This window comes from Pseudorasbora parva, chromosome 16 (assembly GCF_024679245.1).
Source record: "Pseudorasbora parva isolate DD20220531a chromosome 16, ASM2467924v1, whole genome shotgun sequence".
Classification (NCBI taxonomy): Eukaryota; Metazoa; Chordata; class Actinopteri; order Cypriniformes; family Gobionidae; genus Pseudorasbora; species Pseudorasbora parva.
The window spans coordinates 610,918-633,797 of NC_090187.1; the positions used below are offsets into that span (position 1 = coordinate 610,918).

Here is a 22,880-nt window from a genome sequence, read left to right on the forward strand (position 1 = left end):
CATCTCTCTCTCCCAGCGGCCCGTCGTGTCTCTTTCTGATAAAGACAGTCAAATATTGCTCATCGGGAGCGTTGTGCACTGCAAAAAAGCTCTTCTTACTCAGTAATTTTGTCTTGTTTCTACTCTAAATATCTAACAATCTAAAGCATTTAATAGATCAGTAAAACGACATTTGTTTGTTTTCTTAAAGAGATAATCAAAATGAGTTTTTGCTTAAAACAGGCAAAATGATCTGCCAATGGGGTGAGAAAAATAATCTTGTTTCTGATTGAAATCTTGTTTCTTGTTTCCGTCCCAAACAGAAATAAGATTATTTTTCTCACCCCATTGGCAGATCATCGTCTGATTTAAGCAAAAACTCACTTCATTTAGATATTTTTCCCCCGGAAAACAAGCACTAATATCTTTACTGATCTAGTAACTGCATCTTGATTTAAGAATTGTTAGATATTTGGAGTGGAAACGAGACAAAATGACTGAGTAAGAAGAGTGTTTTTGCAGTGTGTGAGTGTGTGCGGGTGTGGAGTGAATGTTAAGAGTTCTCATCAAAGCGCACACAAACCCCCGCAGGTGAATGCGTCTGTTTTTATGAGTTACTCTTACCAGGTTCTCCTCTTTTCTCCTCCCTTCCCCCGCTTCTGCTCCCCTTTCAGATGGATTTCTGAATTATTTACGTCTTTCATTTTCATCGATCAGTCTTTTTCCACGGGCCTCTCCATCCCTGTTTTCTCCCTCCTCCACCGATGCTCATAATAACCTCTTGGCCCAATGGCTGGCGTTGACTCCCACCCGCTTCAAACGCTTCTCCTGCATGAAAAGCGCGACGCTCTTGAGGGATGGATGGTTTGAGCCTCGGGTGTCTCATGAGGAGAGAAAACACAGCTCGGGATTTGTCAACGTGCCGTTGCGTTTTCTTGAATATTTGGCCAATATTGATTCCCTCGTTAATTGCTCACTCGATTTGCATATATCCTTTAAGCTCCACAAAGGATACCTTAAAAGCAGCCTGCTCTACTATACACTGCAAAAAATGCACTCTTCTTATTTAGTATTCTTGCTTCCAGTCCAAATATATAAATATTCTTAAATCAAAATCAAAGTAAAATGACATAACATATCTTTCTTGTTTTCTGGGGAAAAATATCAAAATGAGTTTTTGCTTAAATCAGGCCAAATGATCTGCCAATGGGGTGAGAAAAATAATCTGATTTCTGTTTGGGACGGAAACAAGAAACAAGATTTCAGAAATCAGATTATTTTTCTCACCCCATTGGCAGATCATTTTGCCTGTTTTAAGCAAAAACTCATTTGGATTTTATTTTCAACAAAACAAGAAAAAAACATTGTATGTCGTTTCACTGATCTAGTAAATGCATCTTAATTTGAGAATATTTAGATATTCGGACTGGAAACAAGACAATATTTCTGAGTAAGAAGAGCATGTTTCGCAGTGTGTGCGCTATATTCCACGTCTTCTGAACCCGAACGAGGAAACGGCAGAGACTATCATTCCCCGATGAAATGTTTATTTCAGCCTTTACTGTGCATTTCTCTCATTGATTTCATGAGTAAACTGGACGTAAAGCCAGCGTTTGTCTGTGCTGATCCATACACTGAGTTATACTTCTTCAGATGGCGAGGTAAGGAATATTGTAGTTAAAAACCAAAAAATGGAAAGTGAGAGGACTAGATATTACACTGGCAGTAAGAGGATGAATTATTGAAGCTGGCATGTGGGGAGAGAGGCAGGAACGAAGGATATGTTTTTAATCCAGAGTGTATCCACGTCTAGACAAACTACACACACTCTCTCTTACACACACACACACACACACACACACACACACACACACACACACACACACACACACACACACACACACACACACACACACACACACACACACACACACACACACACACACACTCATTTCCCTTAAGCACTCATAAAGAAAGCGTCTCTAGTACTGTAATTTGTTTTATAAAATAATAATCATGTCTGAACTAATATTATTAATAATAATGCAGATTTTCTTTCACTTCTTGACGATGTGTCTGTCAGACGGTTGGTTAAACCAGCCGCAGGCGTTCGGATCCGCGGTTGGCTTGTGGTTTTGTTCCACATTTCTTGTCAGAATAATGCTTGTCTCCACCATTAGCAGACAGCTTAAGCACTCTATCACTGAACCGAGAAGCTTTCACTGCACAAATCTCCATCTTCGGTCTTGACTCCAACATTGAACACCAACACATCTTTTGTTCATGTTGCTCAAAAACATATATAAATAAAATATAACACAACTCAACATTTACACTCCCACTTTAAGAATAAAAATCTGCTCGATTTCAGTGAAGCTCCATTATAATGCCAAAATATAATACAATCATTGCATACAGTGAAATTAAATGTACTTTTTTTTACTTTTCATCTTAATTAAACAGACCAAGCTGCTGTTGTGTGTTTACTACAGACTGAGACTCTCATCTCCATCAATCTCTTTTAACTCTTTCCCCGCCATTGACTGAATTTTCTTGCAATCCATGTTTCACGTTATACGGTAGCGTAATAATATTAAATCCACACACCACACAAACAGATATCTTTTGACAAGATCTGACATCCGAGTTGATATTTCTGATATGCAGATATCATCCGATCTAACATTCTGGCGTAGTCGGCAGGATTGCCGTAATGACCTTGGGTTATAACATCTTCTATTAGACTAGAAAAACATTAAATAATACTTAATTTCTTCATTTACTCTCCTATTCCAGTTTTATGAAAAGCGGAAATGATCAATATTGCCGCAATATAACACTAATACACATCTTCTGAAAGTGTGCTTAATCTCCTGATTAAAACACAGGAAAAGAAAAAGCAGAAACAAGCGATAGAAGCATTGCTGATGCTCATGATCATCAAACATTAAACGGCGTATAACTCGATCGACTTCTGCCAGAAACACAACAGTATTTATGTTATTTTTACCTCATATCAGACAAATCTCATCTAGTGTTCCCATCCGCTATTATATATTATGTAGATTCCTCATTCGACCGATCCGCGCAGGCACTAATGAGGACTCTATATATATCTATGATGGCGCCAGCTTGACCTCACCAGACGGAAGTTACTGCCGATGGGAAAACTTGATGATACCTGTTGGGATATAAGGTAAAAAAAGAACATAAATACTGTTGTGTTTCTCTCAGAAACCGATCGGTTCGTGTCTTAAGACATCAGTGTGTCGTCAGGAGCAGCAGGGTGTGTGTGTGTGTTGTCTAAGCATGTTTTTATGTTTGTTTGTTTTGCTCTCATAAAATTGTTCCCCATTCACATCATTATGACTGATACACAGCAACGGTTGAGTTAAAAATCTTCATTAGTGTTCTCCTGAAGAAACAAACACACCTATGATGCCCTGGGGGTCAGCAGATAAACATCACAGGCTCATTTAGGGTGAACTATCCCTTTAAGCAGCGTTTCTCGCAGTGTTCAGTGGCATCTTCCCATGCTCTCATGGCTCTTTGACAGCTGCCGTCTGTGCTGTGAGGTGTTGCGTTCGCTCGCTCATTCGCTCGCCCGTTGGTTGTTCGCCCCCGCCGCCGCCTGGACTCACATCTGCTCTCGCTGAGCCGCTCACGCAACATTCGGGTTATTTTCAATTCAGCGTCCTCGGACACATCTGTGCCGATTACTACAGACAATGGCCTCGTCCTGCAGTTTGTACAAAGCCATGAGAAACACACGTGAGCCCTATTCGGACGGTAATTGTTTCTCGTGAGGTCGTAAGGTCTTAATCACTGCCAAAAATGCTCTTCTTATTTAGTATTTTTTTCTTGTTTCCAGTCCAAATATATATATAAATATTCTTAAATCAAGATTAATTTACTAGATAAGTTAAATGACATAATATATTTTTACTTGTTTTCTTGGGGAAAAATATCTAAATGAAGTGAGTTTTTGCTTAAAACAGGCAAAATGATCTGCCAATGGGGTGAGAAAAATAATCTTATTTCTGTTTGAGACGGAAACACGAAACAAGATTTCAATCAGAAATAAGATTATTTGTCTCCCCCCATTGGCAGATCATTTTGCCTGTTTTAAGCAAAAGCTCACTTCTTGCCTGCTGGACTGCATACTTTAGAAGATTTTCATAAATTTTTTTGCGTGCAAATCTGGATTTTTGGGGGCAGAGTCAGCGCTTTACTTTCCTCCCCACACAAAATGCCCCTTTCTCCCCAAAAGAAGAATCATTTCCGGATTGTTTGACTGATTTATTTCACCCCATTTTCAAGCCCAAATGTTTCTTTGTTTGACTCTTGTACAGCATTTGTCCAAATATCATCCGGTGCTCTTGTTTTAAGTTCGAACAACTTTCTTCCCATATACAGTCAACCCAAACACGACAGATATAATGTTTCTCTGGTGTGTGTAGAGTTAATTTCAGAGCAAAGCCAACTGTGACATATTAGACCCATACACACTTCATACAGTCACTACCAGTAAAACTGATTTCAGAAAATGATTCAGACACTTTGAGCTGAGCATGTTTGGCTTTCATTACCTTGGCAGAACGTTCCCTGTTCGCTGTGATTGTGATCTGATGAAGTGTTTGTGTTCAGATCTCTAACACGTGTCTCTCCTCTCGTGTGTGTGTGTGTGTGTGCAGTGACGATTTCGACCAGCACGTACTTCGATGGATTGCTGGTCACGGGTCTCTACACCTCCACCAGTGTCCAGTCGTCTCCAATCCCTGCATCTCCAGCTTTCGGCTTCGGTAAGTCTTCTTTAGTTTTAGTTAATTTAAGTCAGATTAAGAGAGAAACTCATGTTCTATCAACACCTGTAAAGGGTTTGAGTCTTGTTGTGTGTGAGATGTGAGCAGAATATTCGGGAGGAGGAGCGTTGATGGACTGGAGAGTTGTGTGAGAGCTCATCTGATGTTTCTGAGCGAGAGTTTGTGTAATGCGCACTTTTATATTCTTTAAAACTCTTTGGTAAGCTTGAGTAATGCAGGGCTTGACATAAAGCATGTTCATGTGCTTCTCCTTTGGACAAGTTAATCACTCATCCACTTTTCAGAGTAAAAAATTAGCTTGTTTATTGTAAATATAATTTATTCTGAAGCAATATTCTCACCAGTGTTCAATCAGCCTTGACATATGTAAAATCTGCATATTTGTGGCATATATTATATTTTTACCTTTTATAAAGGGCATTTCCCCCTAATCTTATTAAATAAAGGCCATGCTTCATATTTTTAATATATAGTTTTTGCCACTGTCGCCTTTGGCTTGGCTTGCTCAGTTGTGGACACTAATATTATGATCTAAGTTATTCAAATAAATATACAAATAAAAATAATGAATTAGGTCTTATTTAATTCTCTAAACTATAACACTGATCTGCCAACATTGTCTCTCTATGATAAATTAAAATAAGCTGATAACATCACTGTTTACTCCAGAACGACTGTACAGCCAAATCTAATTCTGCTGCAGTATTGTCCTGTTTAACACTGAAGCTGCTCTGACACAATCGGCGTTGTAAAAGAGCGATATTAATAAAGCTGATTGATTAATTGATTGATTGATATTTTTTTAATTTGATCTATACATTAAATTAAAATAAGACATTATAGACTGTTACCAATCAAATTAAATAATTTACACTGCATTAAATAATGTTATGAGATTTTTATTTTTAAATAGACAAATAAAAAATGTTGAAAATTATGTTTAAACATGAAACTAAACCACCAGTAGGTGGCAGCTGGTGAGTCTTAATGAGTGAGTCATTGAGTCGATTCATTCAAACGATTCATTCAAACGGCTGATTCATTCAGGAGCACTGTTGCTGTGAGACGCGTGACGGTTCTGCTGTGATATTTTCGCTGCTGAAATTGAACAAAAACAGTCAATTTTGCATCTAAAATTTAACCGACTTAATGTCAATTAATAGTTTATGGATCTGTCATATGAAATCCGTGTGATTTTCAGTTGTGATGGTGTTCAGTAAAACACACTCCTGGTTGTGTGATATTGTTATAAATATAAAAGGCTCTGTGTAAGTGGCCCTCATTTGCTTCACGAGTGTCAACAACGCAAACTTGTTACCATCAGTAAATTATAATACTATTATCCACTATCGCTCACCACTTGCACTAAATGAATGATCATTCTTGCATTATGGTGATTCGCTAGTTTTTTGTGTGTTATTGCCGTTTTAATCCACTTGTCTATCGGGCCAGTAAAAATCTCTGTCCCTTGTCCCTCCAAAAAATCCACTTGTCCCAAACCAGCGTTAATGTCGAGCCCTGTATATTGTGCTCTTTAATATTCTTAAAACTGGGCCTGCTTAGTAAGAGAGAGCTAATTAAACCCATACTGAGGATGCACATTTCCTAAAGGTGTTCCACTACTCCTCTGAAGAGCTTAAACTACTGTTAGGGGCTGAGGATTGATTACAGATGACATTACAAGGACTTGCTCATTGCTTAGTGTTTTATGTACTTACTTTGCAACTTTGTTTTTGAGCAAACTGTTCCCAATCCACATGAGTTTTAAAGTGGAGGGCTGATTATGAAATCATGAATATTAATGATGTGACGTGTTAGGTAGCTTTCCTGGAACATCCACCTACGTACTCTATTAATATTCATAAGCCAAGCCTTAACAGTAGTAGATGACTAACATCCACTTACCAGAACGGTTGAGCTGGAAAAGCATTTTTTTTATTTGGCAAAGCTACAGCTACAGGTTTAATTTGACTAAAATGCATAAAAACAGAAACATTGACTACAACATAGTCAGTTATTAATATTTCATAGGTTCTCTCCTGTTTTTGCATGTGTTTATAATATCTGGCCAAAAATGATTGGTCAATTTTTCATTGCGTTACTATCACCAATTAAACAATCAACGCCCAGAACAACTACACAATATGACTAGAAAATCTACAGTATATAATCATATCCTACCCTGGAGCTCTTCAGCAGGCCTGCGTCTCACGGGTATATAATACATTATATGGGTTAAAATGAAACATTTCTCTTTTATGCCAAAAATCATTCGGATATTAAGATCAAGTTCCATGAAGATATTTTGTGAATGTCCTACCATAAATATATCATGAATGTATTATTAGTCGTAAAATGCATAAGAACTTCCTTCAGACAACTTTAAAGGAGATTTTCACAATATTCAGATTTGTTGCACCCGAGTGTGTGAACCTGCGAGTGAGTGAACTAGCGAGTGTGAGAACCAGCGAGTCTGTGAACCAGCGAGTGTGAGAACCGGCGAGTGAGTGAACCAGCGAGTGTGAGAACCAGCGAGTGAGTGAACCAATGAGTGAGTGAACCAGCGAGTGTGAGAACCAGCGAGTGAGTGAACCAGCGAGTGTGAGAACCAGCGAGTGAGTGAACCAGCGAGTGTGTGAACCAGCGAGTGTGTGAACCAGCGAGTGAGTGAACCAGCGAGTGTGTGAACCAGCGAGAGAGTGAACCAGCGAGTGTGAGAACAAGTGAGTGTGAGAACCAGTGAGTGAGTGAACCAGCGAGTGTGAGAACCAGTGAGTGTGTGAACCAGGGAGTGTGAGAACCAGCGAGTGTGAGAACTAGTGAGTGAGTGAACCAGCGAGTGTGAGAACCAGTGAGTGAGTGAACCAGCGAGTGTGAGAACCAGGGAGTGTGAGAACCAGCGAGTGTGTGAACCAGCGAGTGTGTGAACCAGCGAGTGTGTGAACCAGCGAGCGTGTGAACCAGCGAGTGTGTGAAACAGCGAGTGTGTGAACAAGGAAGTGTGTGAACCAGTGAGTGTGTGAACCAGCGAGTGTGAGAACCAGCGAGTGTGTGAACTGGTGAGTGTGTGAACAAGGAAGTGAGTGAACCTGCGAGTGTGTGAACCAGCGAGTGTGAGAACCAGCGAGTGTGTGAACTGGTGAGTGTGTGAACAAGGAAGTGAGTGAACCTGCGAGTGTGTGAACCAGCGAGTGTGAGAACCAGCGAGTGTGAGAACCAGCGAGTGTGAGAACCAGCGAGTGTGTGAACCAGCGAGTGTGAGAACCAGCGAGTGTGTGAAGCGGCGAGTGAGTGAAACGGCGAGTGTGTGAACCGGCGAGTGAGTGAACCGGCGAGTGTGAGAACCGGCGAGTGTGAGAACCGGCGAGTGTGAGAACCGGCGAGTGTGAGAACCGGCGAGTGAGTGAACCGGCGAGTGTGAGAAGCGGCGAGTGTGTGAACTAGCGAGAGTGAGAACCAGCAAGTGAGTGAACCAGCGAGTGAGTGAACAAACGAGTGAGTGAACAAACGAGTGAGTGAACCAGCGAGTGTGAGAACCAGCGAGTGAGTGAACCAGCGAGTGTGAGAACCAGCGAGTGTGTGAACCAGCGAGTGAGTGAACCAGCGAGTGAGTGAACCAGCGAGTGTGAGAACCAGCGAGTGTGTGAACCGGCGAGTGTGTGAACCGGCGAGTGAGTGAACCGGCGAGTGTGAGAACCGGCGAGTGTGTGAACCAGCAAGTGTGTGAACCAGCGAGTGTGTGAAGCGGCGAGTGAGTGAAACGGCGAGTGTGTGAACCGGCGAGTGAGTGAACCGGCGAGTGTGAGAACCGGCGAGTGTGAGAACCGGCGAGTGTGAGAACCGGCGAGTGTGAGAACCGGCGAGTGAGTGAACCGGCGAGTGTGAGAAGCGGCGAGTGTGTGAACTAGCGAGTGTGAGAACCAGCGAGTGAGTGAACCAGCGAGTTTGTGAACCAGTGAGTGTGAGAACCAGCGAGTGTGTGAACCAGCGAGTGTGAGAACCAGCGAGTGTGTGAACAAGGAAGTGAGTGAAACAGCGAGTGTGTGAACCAGCGAGCGTGTGAACCAGCGAGTGTGTGAACCGGCGAGTGTGTGAACAAGGAAGTGTGTGAACCAGTGAGTGTGTGAACAAGCGAGTGTGAGAACCAGCGAGTGTGTGAACCGGTGAGTGTGTGAACAAGGAAGTGAGTGAACCTGCGAGTGTGTGAACAAGGAAGTGAGTGAACCTGCGAGTGTGTGAACCAGCGAGTGTGTGAACCAGCGAGTGTGAGAACCAGCGAGTGTGAGAACCAGCGAGTGTGAGAACCAGCGAGTGTGTGAACCAGCGAGTGTGAGAACCAGCGAGTGTGTAAACCAGCGAGTGCGAGAACCAGCGAGTGTGAGAACCAGCGAATATATGAACCGGCGAGTGTGTGAACCGGCGAGTGAGTGAACCGGCGAGTGTGAGAACCGGCGAGTGTGAGAACCAGCAAGTGTGTGAACCGGCGAGTGTGTGAACCGGCGAGTGAGTGAACCGGCGAGTGTGAGAACCGGCGAGTTTGTGAACCAGCGAGTGTGTGAAGCGGCGAGTGAGTGAACCGGCGAGTGAGTGAACCGGCGAGTGAGTGAACCGGCAAGTTTGTGAACCGTTGAGTGTGTGAACCGGCGTGTGAACCGGCGAGTGAGTGAACCAGCGAGTGTGAGAACCGGCGAGTGTGAGAACCGGCGAGTGAGTAAACCGGCGAGTGTGAGAACCGGCGCGTGAGTGAACCGGCGAGTGAGTAAACCGGCGAGTGTGAGAACCGGCGAGTGTGAGAACCGGCGAGTGAGTAAACCGGCGAGTGTGAGAACCGGCGAGTGAGTGAACCGGCGAGTGTGTGAACCGGCGAGTGTGAGAACCAGCGAGTGTGTGAACCGGCGAGTGTGTGAACCGGCGAGTGAGTGAACCGGCGAGTGTGAGGACCGGCGAGTGTGTGAACCAGCAAGTGTGTGAACCAGCGAGTGTGTGAACCGGGGAGTGAGTGAACCGGCGAGTGAGTGAACCGGCAAGTTTGTGAACCGTTGAGTGTGTGAACGCCGTGTGAACCGGCGAGTGAGTGAACCGGCGAGTGTGAGAACCGGCGAGTGTGTGAACCGGCGAGTGTGAGAACCGGCGAGTGAGTGAACCGGCGAGTGTGTGAACCGGCGAGTGTGAGAACCAGCGAGTGTGAGAACCGGCGAGTGTGAGAACCGGCGAGTGTGAGAACCGGCGAGTGAGTGAACCGGCGAGTGTGTGAACCGGCGAGTGTGTGAACCGGCGAGTGTGAGAACCGGCGAGTGTGAGAACCGTCGAGTGTGAGAACCCGCGAGTGTGAGAACCGGCGAGTGTGAGAACCGGCGAGTGTGTGAACCGGCGAGTGTGTGAACCGGCGAGTGTGAGAACCAGCGAGTGTGTGAACCAGCGAGTGTGAGAACCAGCGAATGTGTGAACCGGCGAGTGTGTGAACCGGCGAGTGAGTGAACCGGCGAGTGTGAGGACCGGCGAGTGTGTGAACCAGCAAGTGTGTGAACCAGCGAGTGTGTGAACGCCGTGTGAACCGGCGAGTGAGTGAACCGGTGAGTGTGAGAACCGGCGAGTGTGTGAACCGGCGAGTGTGAGAACCGGCGAGTGAGTGAACCGGCGAGTGTGTGAACCGGCGAGTGTGAGAACCGGCGAGTGTGAGAACCGGCGAGTGTGTGAACCAGCGAGTGTGAGAACCAGCGAGTGTGTGAACCGGCGAGTGTGTGAACCGGCGAGTGAGTGAACCGGCGAGTGTGAGGACCGGCGAGTGTGTGAACCAGCAAGTGTGTGAACCAGCGAGTGTGTGAACGCCGTGTGAACCGGCGAGTGAGTGAACCGGTGAGTGTGAGAACCGGCGAGTGTGTGAACCGGCGAGTGTGAGAACCGGCGAGTGAGTGAACCGGCGAGTGTGTGAACCGGCGAGTGTGAGAACCGGCGAGTGTGAGAACCGGCGAGTGTGAGAACCGGCGAGTGTGAGAACCGGCGAGTGAGTGAACCGGCGAGTGAGTGAACCGGCGAGTGTGTGAACCGGCGAGTGTGTGAACCGGCGAGTGTGAGAACCGGCGAGTGTGAGAACCGGCGAGTGTGTGAACCGGCGAGTGTGTGAACCGGCGAGTGTGAGAACCAGCGAGTGTGTGAACCAGCGAGTGTGAGAACCAGCGAGTGTGTGAACCGGCGAGTGTGTGAACCGGCGAGTGAGTGAACCGGCGAGTGTGAGGACCTGCGAGTGTGTGAACCAGCAAGTGTGTGAACCAGCGAGTGTGTGAACGCCGTGTGAACCGGCGAGTGAGTGAACCGGTGAGTGTGAGAACCGGCGAGTGTGTGAACCGGCGAGTGTGAGAACCGGCGAGTGAGTGAACCGGCAAGTGTGTGAACCGGCGAGTGTGAGAACCGGCGAGTGTGAGAACCGGCGAGTGTGTGAACCAGCGAGTGTGAGAACCAGCGAGTGTGTGAACCGGCGAGTGTGTGAACCGGCGAGTGAGTGAACCGGCGAGTGTGAGGACCGGCGAGTGTGTGAACCAGCAAGTGTGTGAACCAGCGAGTGTGTGAACGCCGTGTGAACCGGCGAGTGAGTGAACCGGTGAGTGTGAGAACCGGCGAGTGTGTGAACCGGCGAGTGTGAGAACCGGCGAGTGAGTGAACCGGCGAGTGTGTGAACCGGCGAGTGTGAGAACCGGCGAGTGTGAGAACCGGCGAGTGTGAGAACCGGCGAGTGTGAGAACCGGCGAGTGAGTGAACCGGCGAGTGTGTGAACCGGCGAGTGTGTGAACCGGCGAGTGTGAGAACCGGCGAGTGTGAGAACCGTCGAGTGTGAGAACCCGCGAGTGTGAGAACCGGCGAGTGTGAGAACCGGCGAGTGTGTGAACCGGCGAGTGTGTGAACCGGCGAGTGTGTGAACCGGCGAGTGTGAGAACCGGCGAGTGTGAGAACCGGCGAGTGTGTGAACCGGCGAGTGTGAGAACCGGCGAGTGAGTGAACCGGCGAGTGTGAGAACCGTCGAGTGTGTGAACCGGCGAGTGTGTGAACAGGCGAGTGTGTGAACCGGCGAGTGTGAGAACCGGCGAGTGTGTGAACCGGCGAGTGTGAGAACCGGCGAGTGTGAGAACCGGCGAGTGTGAGAACCGGCGAGTGTGAGAACCGGCGAGTGTGTGAACCGGCGAGTGTGTGAACCGGCGAGTGTGTGAACCGGCGAGTGTGTGAACCGGCGAGTGTGTGAACCGGCGAGTGTGAGAACCGGCGAGTGAGTGAACCGGCGAGTGTGAGAACCGGCGAGTGTGTGAACCGGCGATTGTGTGAACCGGCGATTGTGAGAACCGGCGAGTGTGTGAACCGGCGAGTGTGAGAACCGTCGAGTGTGTGAACCAGCGAGTGTGTGAACCAGCGAGTGTGAGAACCGTCGAGTGTGTGAACCAGCGAGTGTGTGAACCAGCGAGTGTGAGAACAACACGCCTCCTCTCTCTGAGTAAGCTGGTGACTGTGTGAGGAAGGACTGAAGCGATGTGCTCATACTTCACTCTGTTTTACTCCTCTCATATTTTCATCAGGGTTATTAATCACATTTGATGTGATGTAAGATCAAACTTTATAGTTTTTCTCAGTGTCTGGTGAATTTCTCACATCACTATTCACATTTGCACAAAGGTTGATGCAGTTTTCAAAACAATTAGTACAAATTGCAAAACCTAGTTGATAACCAGCAAAAGTGACTTGCTCAAAATAGAAAGCTTATTTCTCAGTATTTATGTCCATAAAAGTGTGAGTGTTATCAAGTCCTGACACCATTGTTTATGAACAATATAGTCAAATGGCTTCGTCATGTTTTCATTATGACAGTTTACTCTGTAAATGTTTTCCACTGCGAAGAAGTCAGATCTCGGTGACACTGCCTAAGTTGCTCAAGACAGCACAATATACTTCAGCTCTGGAAGAAATGAACAGACCATGGATTTCTCAATGTAAAGTGGTCTCTTAATTTTTTCCAGAGCTGTGTTTGCACAGCCATTTGAAAAATACAGTAAAGTTACACATGACTGTATTTAGTGAGGTAACAAGACACTGGATACGTATGTTTTTAATATTCTAATTTGTTCACAGCATTGTGCAAAAGAAGAAAAACACACCCTTATTTACAACAGACATAAACTGTGCACAACTGTGAACAATATCACAGAACACACTGAAACTGAACAACATACACAGAACTAAAGCTTCACACAGCCCTTCTCATCAGGGAAAGTGGAGATTAACCTGAGAAATGTTTCACATTTTCAGGAAAAACAAAAATTAAAAAAAATGTGTAAAATCAACTTGACAAGATTTTGACAACTAGTTCAACATTTTTGAATTTAATGACCCAAAAGGACGATTAGTTTTATATGGAATGACCATTCAGCGTTCACAAGCGGTGTTGATTTTGAATAACATAAGCAAATGATAATGTTATAAAACAGCAGAGAGATGTCCAAAAGCATTTGCAATTTGCTGGAAGGAATGAGAAACTGCTACTATGATGAGCACTAATGACTTAATTGTGGAGGTTGAGCTAACTGCTGTAAGAGTGATGTGAGAAAGGCACCAAAGCGACTGAGAAAAACTGTAATACATGCAAAGATCAGGAACAGGAGAATTAACCTGCTGTCTCTTTCCCAACATTTGTTTCATAATTCTCTAAAGAAATGTTAGAGACACATGATAGTTAATGCCCCGCCCCTTATCATATACGAGCCAATCACCATCTGTTATGAATACATCACATCCAGTGGAAAGAAACAAAAGCATTGAGAAATGTATTAATGGAGCGGAAGAAATGAAGGAGAAAAAATGTAGTAATACAGAGAGTGTGTGTGTGTGTGTGTGCGCTGTTTCCTGTATTTACTCTCTCGCTGTGCTTTCATTTGCATGCTGCTTTATGACATCATTCTTAGTTACATTATATGTGTGTGTGTGTGTGTGTGTGTGTGTGTGCATGTGTGTGTGTGTGTGTGTTAGTGCTCTCATGGGGTTGAAGAGCTGTCAGTCCCTGAGAGACTTCAAAAGCTCAGCAGCTCTGTGATCAGTCTGTTCTTTGACTCCTCTGACAGCCACACACACACACACACACACACACACTCCACCGCTCTCCCACTGGTGAACATTTTACACATGCATCTCAGTAGCAGCGCTGTGAAACACTCACGCAGTGTTGGGCAAAAGGACGTCCAGCCTGGGAAATCTTCACATCTTCACCCAAATATGAGAGTGTTATTGTAATCATATTGTGTTGGAGAATTATCATCACAAACTACATCAAATATGAGACAAACAAAAATTCTGCAGCTCTATTGTGTCATTATTCATATCAGGGATTCGGGATCCATGCTCTGCGTGTGTGTGTGTGTGTGTGTGTGTGTGTGTGTGTGTGTGTGTGTGTGTGTGTGTGTGTGTGTGTGTGTGTGTGATCGGCTCTTAGTCTCAACGTGTCAGTGCGGTTTCACAATCGCTCGGGCCGTATGCTCTGCTGTCCATGTGTGTGTGTGTGTGTGTGTGTGTGTGTGTGTATGTGTGTGATGGGTAGGTTTAGGGGTAGGTACAGTTTGTGTGTGTGTGTGTGGGGGGGGCTGTCAGAGGTTCAAGTGTTTTTCATTGGTTGCGTGTTTTCATGTTGCGTGAACATGTTATGAGTTGCCGTGTCTGCTTGTGCACATGGCTTGTGATCGTGTTTGCTGGCCATGTGCTCGTGTTTTTGTCATGTTTTTTTCCGTGTGCTCTCCTGTCTATTATTGGCTCAGTTTCCTCACCTCTCGTTACCTGCCTTTATTCTGCTTGCGTTTTCAGTCCTGTCCGTCATCTTACTGTCCGTATCCAGGGCTCTGTTCTCAGTTAGCCGGATTTGGTTGTTGATGATTTGGCATGATCTGGGATTGTTAGGTTCTTTGACGCTCATCCTGGACTCGCTGTCATAGCAACAGGTCCATCAGCTCAAACCTGCTCGGGAGCAGCTCATTTCATGTAATCAGGATTAGATTGCATCTTTTACAGTGGCGTTGATACTTAAAATCTGTCCCAGCCACTGCTACTTTATCACGAGTTCCTTACCAAACCAGGGGCAATAGTCATTTCAAATAATAATAATATAAAATCTATTAGAAAATAGTATTATAATGTTGTGTAGTCTACAATATTACAGACACAGCCACTTGAAGGAAGCTCTTATAATTACTTTACACACACATACACACACACACACACACACACACACACACACACACACACACACACACACACACACACACACACACACACACACACACACACACACACACACACACACACACACACACACACACACACACACACACACACACACACTGTATAGTTCCTCTGAGCCGTCCATTAATGGCAGCTTCACTGTAAGGGACCCACGGTGTGTGTAGATAAAAACGGCTCATTCTAAGGTAATAAACACATAACGGTACATTATGTAAGGTCTTTTTACACCACTGAAATCATAGTTATGTATATTATATTGCATTTCTGTCAATAGATCCTCATTAGTATTACAAACGGCACCTTTAAAGGATTCCTTTGGTCATATCAAGAACATCGATACCAATTTTGGAATAGTCGGCCGAACTTCCTATCCGCCTTTTAGATTTTCTTTAAAAACCTACTTTTTCAAACACCCCCTAAACCGTTGCTCATGCCGATAGACAGAACCGTTTTCGTGTACCACATAATCAGAGTTAATGGCATTGCCTTCTTTGGGTTTGGTCCCTTAATTGCTGCATCCAGCTATATTTGTTCATTCTGTGTTTATTCTCATCTGAACTTCTAATCTGTTCTTCGTGTACAGTCTGTTTCTTTTCTTTGTGTTCTTCTGGCTCTGTACTGCTGTTGCTGCTCCTTGAGGGATTGGCCCCGCATTGTTGCTTGCAGCTATATTCTTTCAGAATATAACTGTTTTTACTGTTTTAATGGTCAAATAAATGCAGTCTTTGTGGGCATAATGTACTTTACTTTAAAAACATTAAGAAATCTCACCAACCCCAAACATTGAAACACTTGTGTATATCAATATATAGGTAAATACAATCAAAATAGAAATGAATTGTTTGTAGAAGCGTGTGGTTCGCATGGGTTCTTCAGAACGTGCATTAATTTGAGTGGTGACAGATATTAATTATGAATATGAATTATGACAACAAACTTTAATTAATGCTATCACGTAACAAATCAAATATAAATTTGCTACAAAAAATTTGCTACAACATTGAAATAAATATGTAAAGGCTGTACAAAAGATTTGGAGAAAGTAACATTGGTTTGTAGATGTTTTGACTAGTTATTTTTTTAGTTTTTGTAAATATGTATAGATGTTATAACTTGAATATTAAAACGGATATTCCAGTGTTGATTGACATGTGTATTCTACAAGCCAAACGGCTCATCACCATTTATTGGAAAAAGACAGAAAGGCCTACTATAGCCCGTTGGTTAAGAGAAATATCTTTGTGCATCGCAGTGGAAAAGATAACCTATATTCTTAAGGATAAAGAAGACAAATTTAAGAGGGTCTGGAGTCCCTTTTTATTATTTATCGAACATGAGGATATTAACCATATAATAGAGGAGGAACACAATCTTTGATGAGGTATTATACTCATATGAGAATGTATTTTATAGTGCACTATATGTGTGGATGTCATCTGTTAAACCCACGTGAGATTTGTTGCTGTCACTCTTGGCCAGGACACTCTTGTAAAAAGAGATTCTTAATCTCAATGTGATTCTTTTCCTGATAAAATAAAGGTTAAAATAATAATAATAGCAAATACTAGAAATTGTGAATAAAAATAATCAGGAATTGTGCACATTTCATTGATCTATTATAACTTTGTCGTTTTGGTTGCTTGGCTGTTTCCTTATAAAGGTTCAGAAATAGTTTTTAGTTTTGTAATTATATGATGTCATATGTTGCTGTCTTGCCGCCAGCCAATCGCTGCATTGCTGATCGTGCCTGCCCTCTTCAGGAACACGAGAAGGCGCCGTAATCTATTAAATCAGATCCGTTTGTCTTAAAGAACCAAATTATCCAGAGATCAGTATCACAATTAGAAGACTTGGCATCTGTCGAATCATCTCAGATGTGTTGAGAGAGGACGAAGAACGGACCCCGGTTCCAGATGCCGGTCTGTCCCCCTGTTTTTTATATTTTATAATAAAAGCCCATGTCTGTGCATCTCCTGCCCTCGTCCCTAACCTCTGGTCACCGTTCACTGATGATACGGCTATTCTCTCCTCTTTTCATTGTGGTGAAGACCTACATGGGTGCACTTTTTCATTTCTGATCAATTTTTTAAAGGTTCTCTGAGGACAACAGAAGAAGAGCCCTTGAAAATGGCTTCTAATGGAGAGGAGAAATGAGGTGCACTCTCAGAAAGCTTTAAATGGCTCTATTGAAAGCAAAACCGTCCTCCAATTTCTCCTTCTAAAAGCCCATGTGTTGCAGTCTTGTCCTCCGGTTTATATAAGGCGTCCATGGGGGCACTACTGACCCAAATGTTGCTGGAAAAAAAGAAATGTTTCACTTATTGGCAACATCGTCCTGATTTGTTAATTATATTGTGAAGCTGTCATGTGCCAGCCGTTCTCCGGGGCTGCCCGCGTCTCACCTGTCTCCGCAGCTCTTCATCTCCTCACACTTCTCCTCCAGCCTGCCCGCCTCCTGTTTGTTTGCGGCCTCCGAAGGGAATGCCGCGCCGTGGCCGTCGCAAATTAGCACAAGTCAAGTCAGATTAATTAATTTCAAGCTCGCACGATTAGCCGAGGAGTCACGTCAAATTAAACTTCAAATTAGTGCTAATGCCTCCCAGGAGAGGCCGTGGACAAGAGCTTCAGCTGCATCAGGGGCCAAACCGGCCCTCCGGGTCACTGAAGACTTCTGACATTGAGTCTGTCTTTCATCACAACTTTATTTTGCTCAAGATTCCTTCTGAAAATCCCTGGAAGTGCAAGATCATTCTGAGCTGCAAATGAAGGAACGGAAACGAACGGGGCATGAGTCGAGTCATCTTCATTTATAAAGCGCTTTTTACAACACAGATTGTTTCTAAGCAGCTTCACAGTGAAAATAATGGAAAAGAGATTGATTTGGCTGTACGCGATCGGGACTCAAACACACTCACACACGCGATCGGGACTCAAACACACTCACACACGCGATCGGGACTCAAACACACTCACACACGCGATCGGGACTCAAACACACTCACGCACGCGATCGGGACTCAAACACACTCACACACGCGATCCGGACTCAAACACACTCACACACGCGATCGGGACTCAAACACACTCACACGCGATCGGGACTCAAACACACTCACACACGCAATCTGGACTCAAACACACTCACACACGCAATCTGGACTCAAACACACTCACACACACGCAATCTGGACTCAAACACACTCACACACACGCAATCTGGACTCAAACACACTCACACACGCGATCGGGACTCAAACTCACTCACACACGCGATCGGGACTCAAACACACAAACACACGCAATCGGGACTCAAACACACACACGCAATCTGGACTCAAACACACCTGCACACGCGATCGGGACTCAAACACACACACACACGCAATCTGGACTCAAACACACTCACACGATCGGGACTCAAACACACACACACACACACACACACACACACACACACACACACACACACACACACACACACACACACACACACACACACACGATCGGGACTCAAACACACTCACACGATCGGGACTCAAACACACACACACACACACACACGATCGGGACTCAAACACACTCACACACATGATCTGGACTCAAACACACTCGCACACGCGATCGGGACTCAAACACACTCACACACACGATCTGGACTCAAACACACTCACACACACGATCTGGACTCAAACACACACACACACAATCTGGACTCAAACACACTTACACACGCGATCGGGACTCAAACACGCACACGCGATCAGGACTCAAACACACTCACACAATCGGGACTCAAACACACTCACACAATCAGGACTCAAACACACTCACACAATCGGGACTCAAACACACACACACACACACACACACACGCGATCGGGACTCAAACACACTCACACACGATCGGGACTCAAACACACTCACACATGATCGGGACTCAAACACACTCACACGCGATCGGAACTCAAACACACTCACACACGATCGGGACTTAAACACACTCAGACACGCGATCGGGACTCAAACACACTCACACACGATCGGGACTTAAAAACACTCAGACACGCGATCGGGACTCAAACACACTCACACACGATCGGGACTTAAATACACTCACACGCGATCAGGACTCAAACACACTCACACGCATTAGGAACTCAAACACACTCACACGATCGGGACTTAAACACAATCAAACATGCAATAGGGACTCAAACACACTCCCACACGATCGGGACTCAAACACACTCCCACACGATCGGGACTCAAACACACTCACACACGCGATCTGGACTCAAACACACTCACACACCCAATTCGGACTCAAACACACTCACACGATCGGGACTCAAGCACACTGACACACGCGATAGGGACTCAAACACACTCACACACCCAATTGGGACTCAAACACACTCACACGATCGGGACTCAAACACACTCACACACGCGATTAGGACTCAAACACACTCACACATGCGATCTGGACTCAAACACACTCACACGCGATCGGGACTCAAACACACACACTTACACGCGATCGGGACTCAAACACACACACACACACACGTGATCGGGACTCAAACACACACACGCGATCGGGACTCAAACACACTCACACGATCGGGACTCAAACACACTCACACACGCGATCGGGTCTCAAACACACTCACACGCGATAGGGACTCAAACACACACACACACGATCGGGTCTCAAACACACTCACACGCGATAGGGACTCAAACACACTCACACACGCGATCGGGTCTCAAACACACTCACACACGCGATAGGGACTCAAACACACACACTCACACGATCGGGACTCAAACACACACACACACGCGATCGGGACTCAAACACACACGCGATTGGGACTCTAACACACACACGCGATCGGGACTCAAACACACTCCCACGCAATCGGGACTCAAACACACTCACACACGCGATCGGGTCTCAAAAACACTTACACACGTGATAGGGACTCAAACACACTCACACGATCGGGACTCAAACACACACACGCGATCGGGACTCAAACATTCTCACACGCGATCTGGACTCAAACACTCATACACGAGATAGGGACTCAAACACACTCACACATGCGATCGGGACTCAAACACACTCACACACGCGATCGGGACTCAAACACACTCACACACGCGATCGGGACTCAAACATACTCACACGCGATCTGGACTCAAACACTCATACACGAGATAGGGACTCTAACACACTCACACACGCGATCGGGTCTCAAACACACTCACACACGCGATAGGGACTCAAACACACACACGCGATCGGCACTCAAACACACACGCACGCGATAGGGACTTAAACAGACTCACACACGCAATCGGGACTCAAACACACTCAGACGCGATCTGGACTCAAACACACTCACACGCGATAGGGACTCAAAAACACTCAAACACGATCGGGACTCAAACACACTCACACTCAATCGGGACTCAAACACACTCACACACGATCTGGACTCAAACACACTTACACTCAATCGGGACTCAAACACACTCAGACGCGATCTGGACTCAAACACACTCACACTCAATCGGGACTCAAACACACTCAGACGCGATCTGGACTCAAACACACTCACACTCAATCGGGACTCAAAAACACTCAGACGCGATCTGGACTCAAACACACTCACACTCAATCGGGACTCAAACACACTCAGACGCGATCTGGACTCAAACACACTCACACTCAATCGGGACTCAAAAACACTCACACACGATCTGGACTCAAACACACTCACACTCAATCGGGACTCAAACACACTCACACGCGATCTTGACTCAAACAAACTCACACACGCAATCGGGACTCAAACTCACTCAGACGCGATCTGGACTCAAACACACTCACACTCAATCGGGACTTAAACACACTCACACGCGATCTTGACTCAAACAAACTCACACACTCAATCGGGACTCAAACACACTCAGACGCGATCTGGACTCAAACACACTCACACTCAATCGGGACTCAAAAACACTCACACACGATCTGGACTCAAACAAACTCACTCACGCGATCGGGACTCAAACACACACGCGATCGGGACTCAAACACACACACTGTGGGTTCTTTTCCCAAAAAACTCTGTTTGGGGGATTTGATTACTGAAATCTGGCAACTGCAAACATGCAAGCTCTTTCTCTCGCCGATGATCTGAAAACACCAATAAACAAGTGAGCTGCATTTGATCTCCATTTGAGATGTTCTGCTTAAAGTGTCGTTCAGTCTGTCTGTGTTCTGTCAGGACTCACGAGCCGCTTCGCTGAACTGCTGTGAGCTGCTGAAATCAGCCAATCAGAGCAGAGCTCAACATTAATATTCATGACTCTTCCAAATAAGGCAAAAACAGAGCATTACATCCTAGGGACGATTTATAGGGTTGTAAATGGACCTGTAAAACTGTATCTGGACATTTTTGCCCTTAAATAAGCCACACACCCTCTGTGTAGATATCAGAGAACAATTTAACATATTGTTTCAAATCATTCTAGGGCACCTTTAACTGAAGGTGAACAGTGTGAGAATATCAGATGTGTATCAGTGTATTGGATCCGTGCATTCGGCCTTAAAGTGACAGCAGCTTTGTAACATTTTCTGCAAGTATTTAAATGAGTTTAAGTTAGTCGTCTGCTAGTATGTCAGATGGAGCGTCACATTTACATTTATGCATTTAGCAGACACTTTTATCCAAAGCGACTTACAACTCAGGAGAACAGGAAGCGACCCGTCAAGAAGAGGCAAAGAAACACAAAAAGTGCCAAGATTTGTATACCGCTCAGAGTAGCAAAAACCAGAAAAGGGAAGAAGAAAGGAGATATAGCGGAGGAAAGAATTATTATTATTTATTTTTTTAAGGTCTAAAAAAAAAAAATCTTTCCTCCGCTATATCACTGACTGGCTTAAACCATGATGGCATAATGTGCATTTATACAACTATAATACAATAATGCGGCGACATAAAGAAGGACATTTACTTTTGATACTGAAGTACTTTTAAAAAAAACAAATACTTCTGTACTTTTACTGCAGTAGTAGAGTTGTGTATTTGTGCACCTCTGGACACATCAGCAAATGACATCAGATGACCTGAACTAACTGCTGGGTAATGAACTATTGATCCACACACTTCACAACATCATTTTAGTTGCAAAGACAAATCATGATTGACCCAGCACCGGTTCAGGTCAGAGGAGGTCAGGGGTCATCTCAAATTTTTATAGTCCAGTGATCAGTCTATGTGTGTGTGTGTGTGTGTGTGTGTGTGTGTGTGTGTGTGTGTGTGTGTGTGTGTGTGTGTGTGTGTGAGTGTGTGTGTGTGTGTGTGTGTGTGTGTGTGTGTGTGTGTGTGTGTGTGTGTGTGTGTGTGTGTGTGTGTGTGTGTGTGTGTGTGTATTAATAATGATATGAGTGATGGCACTTATTGAGTATCAGAGACTCTGCAGTTATCAGACAGAAGATGGTGAAGGCTCTGCCAACACGACTCCAAACGCTTCAGTGGGTCTGACTGCAATATCACAGAGCGGATCCAAGTCCATCAGACCAGTGTAAAGAGCATCAGCACACACACACACACACACACACACACACACACGCACGCACGCACGCACGCACACACACACACACGCACACAGACAGACAAACACACACACAGACAGATAAACACACACACACACACACACACACACACACACACACACACACACACACACACACACGCACGCACACACGCACGCACACACACACACACACACACA

The 22,880-nt window shown here is 45.1% G+C and overlaps 1 protein-coding gene across 1 annotated transcript in view; it reads left to right on the plus strand.

Annotated features, from left to right (window-relative positions):
- Positions 1–22,880, plus strand: part of LOC137043281 (reelin-like) — a 176,033-nt gene that overhangs the window by 23,373 nt on the left and 129,780 nt on the right. Inside the window, exon 2 of the mRNA XM_067419486.1 lies at positions 4,674–4,781. Within this exon, the coding sequence (XP_067275587.1) occupies positions 4,674–4,781 (108 nt within the window). The remainder of the gene's footprint in view (positions 1–4,673; positions 4,782–22,880) is intronic.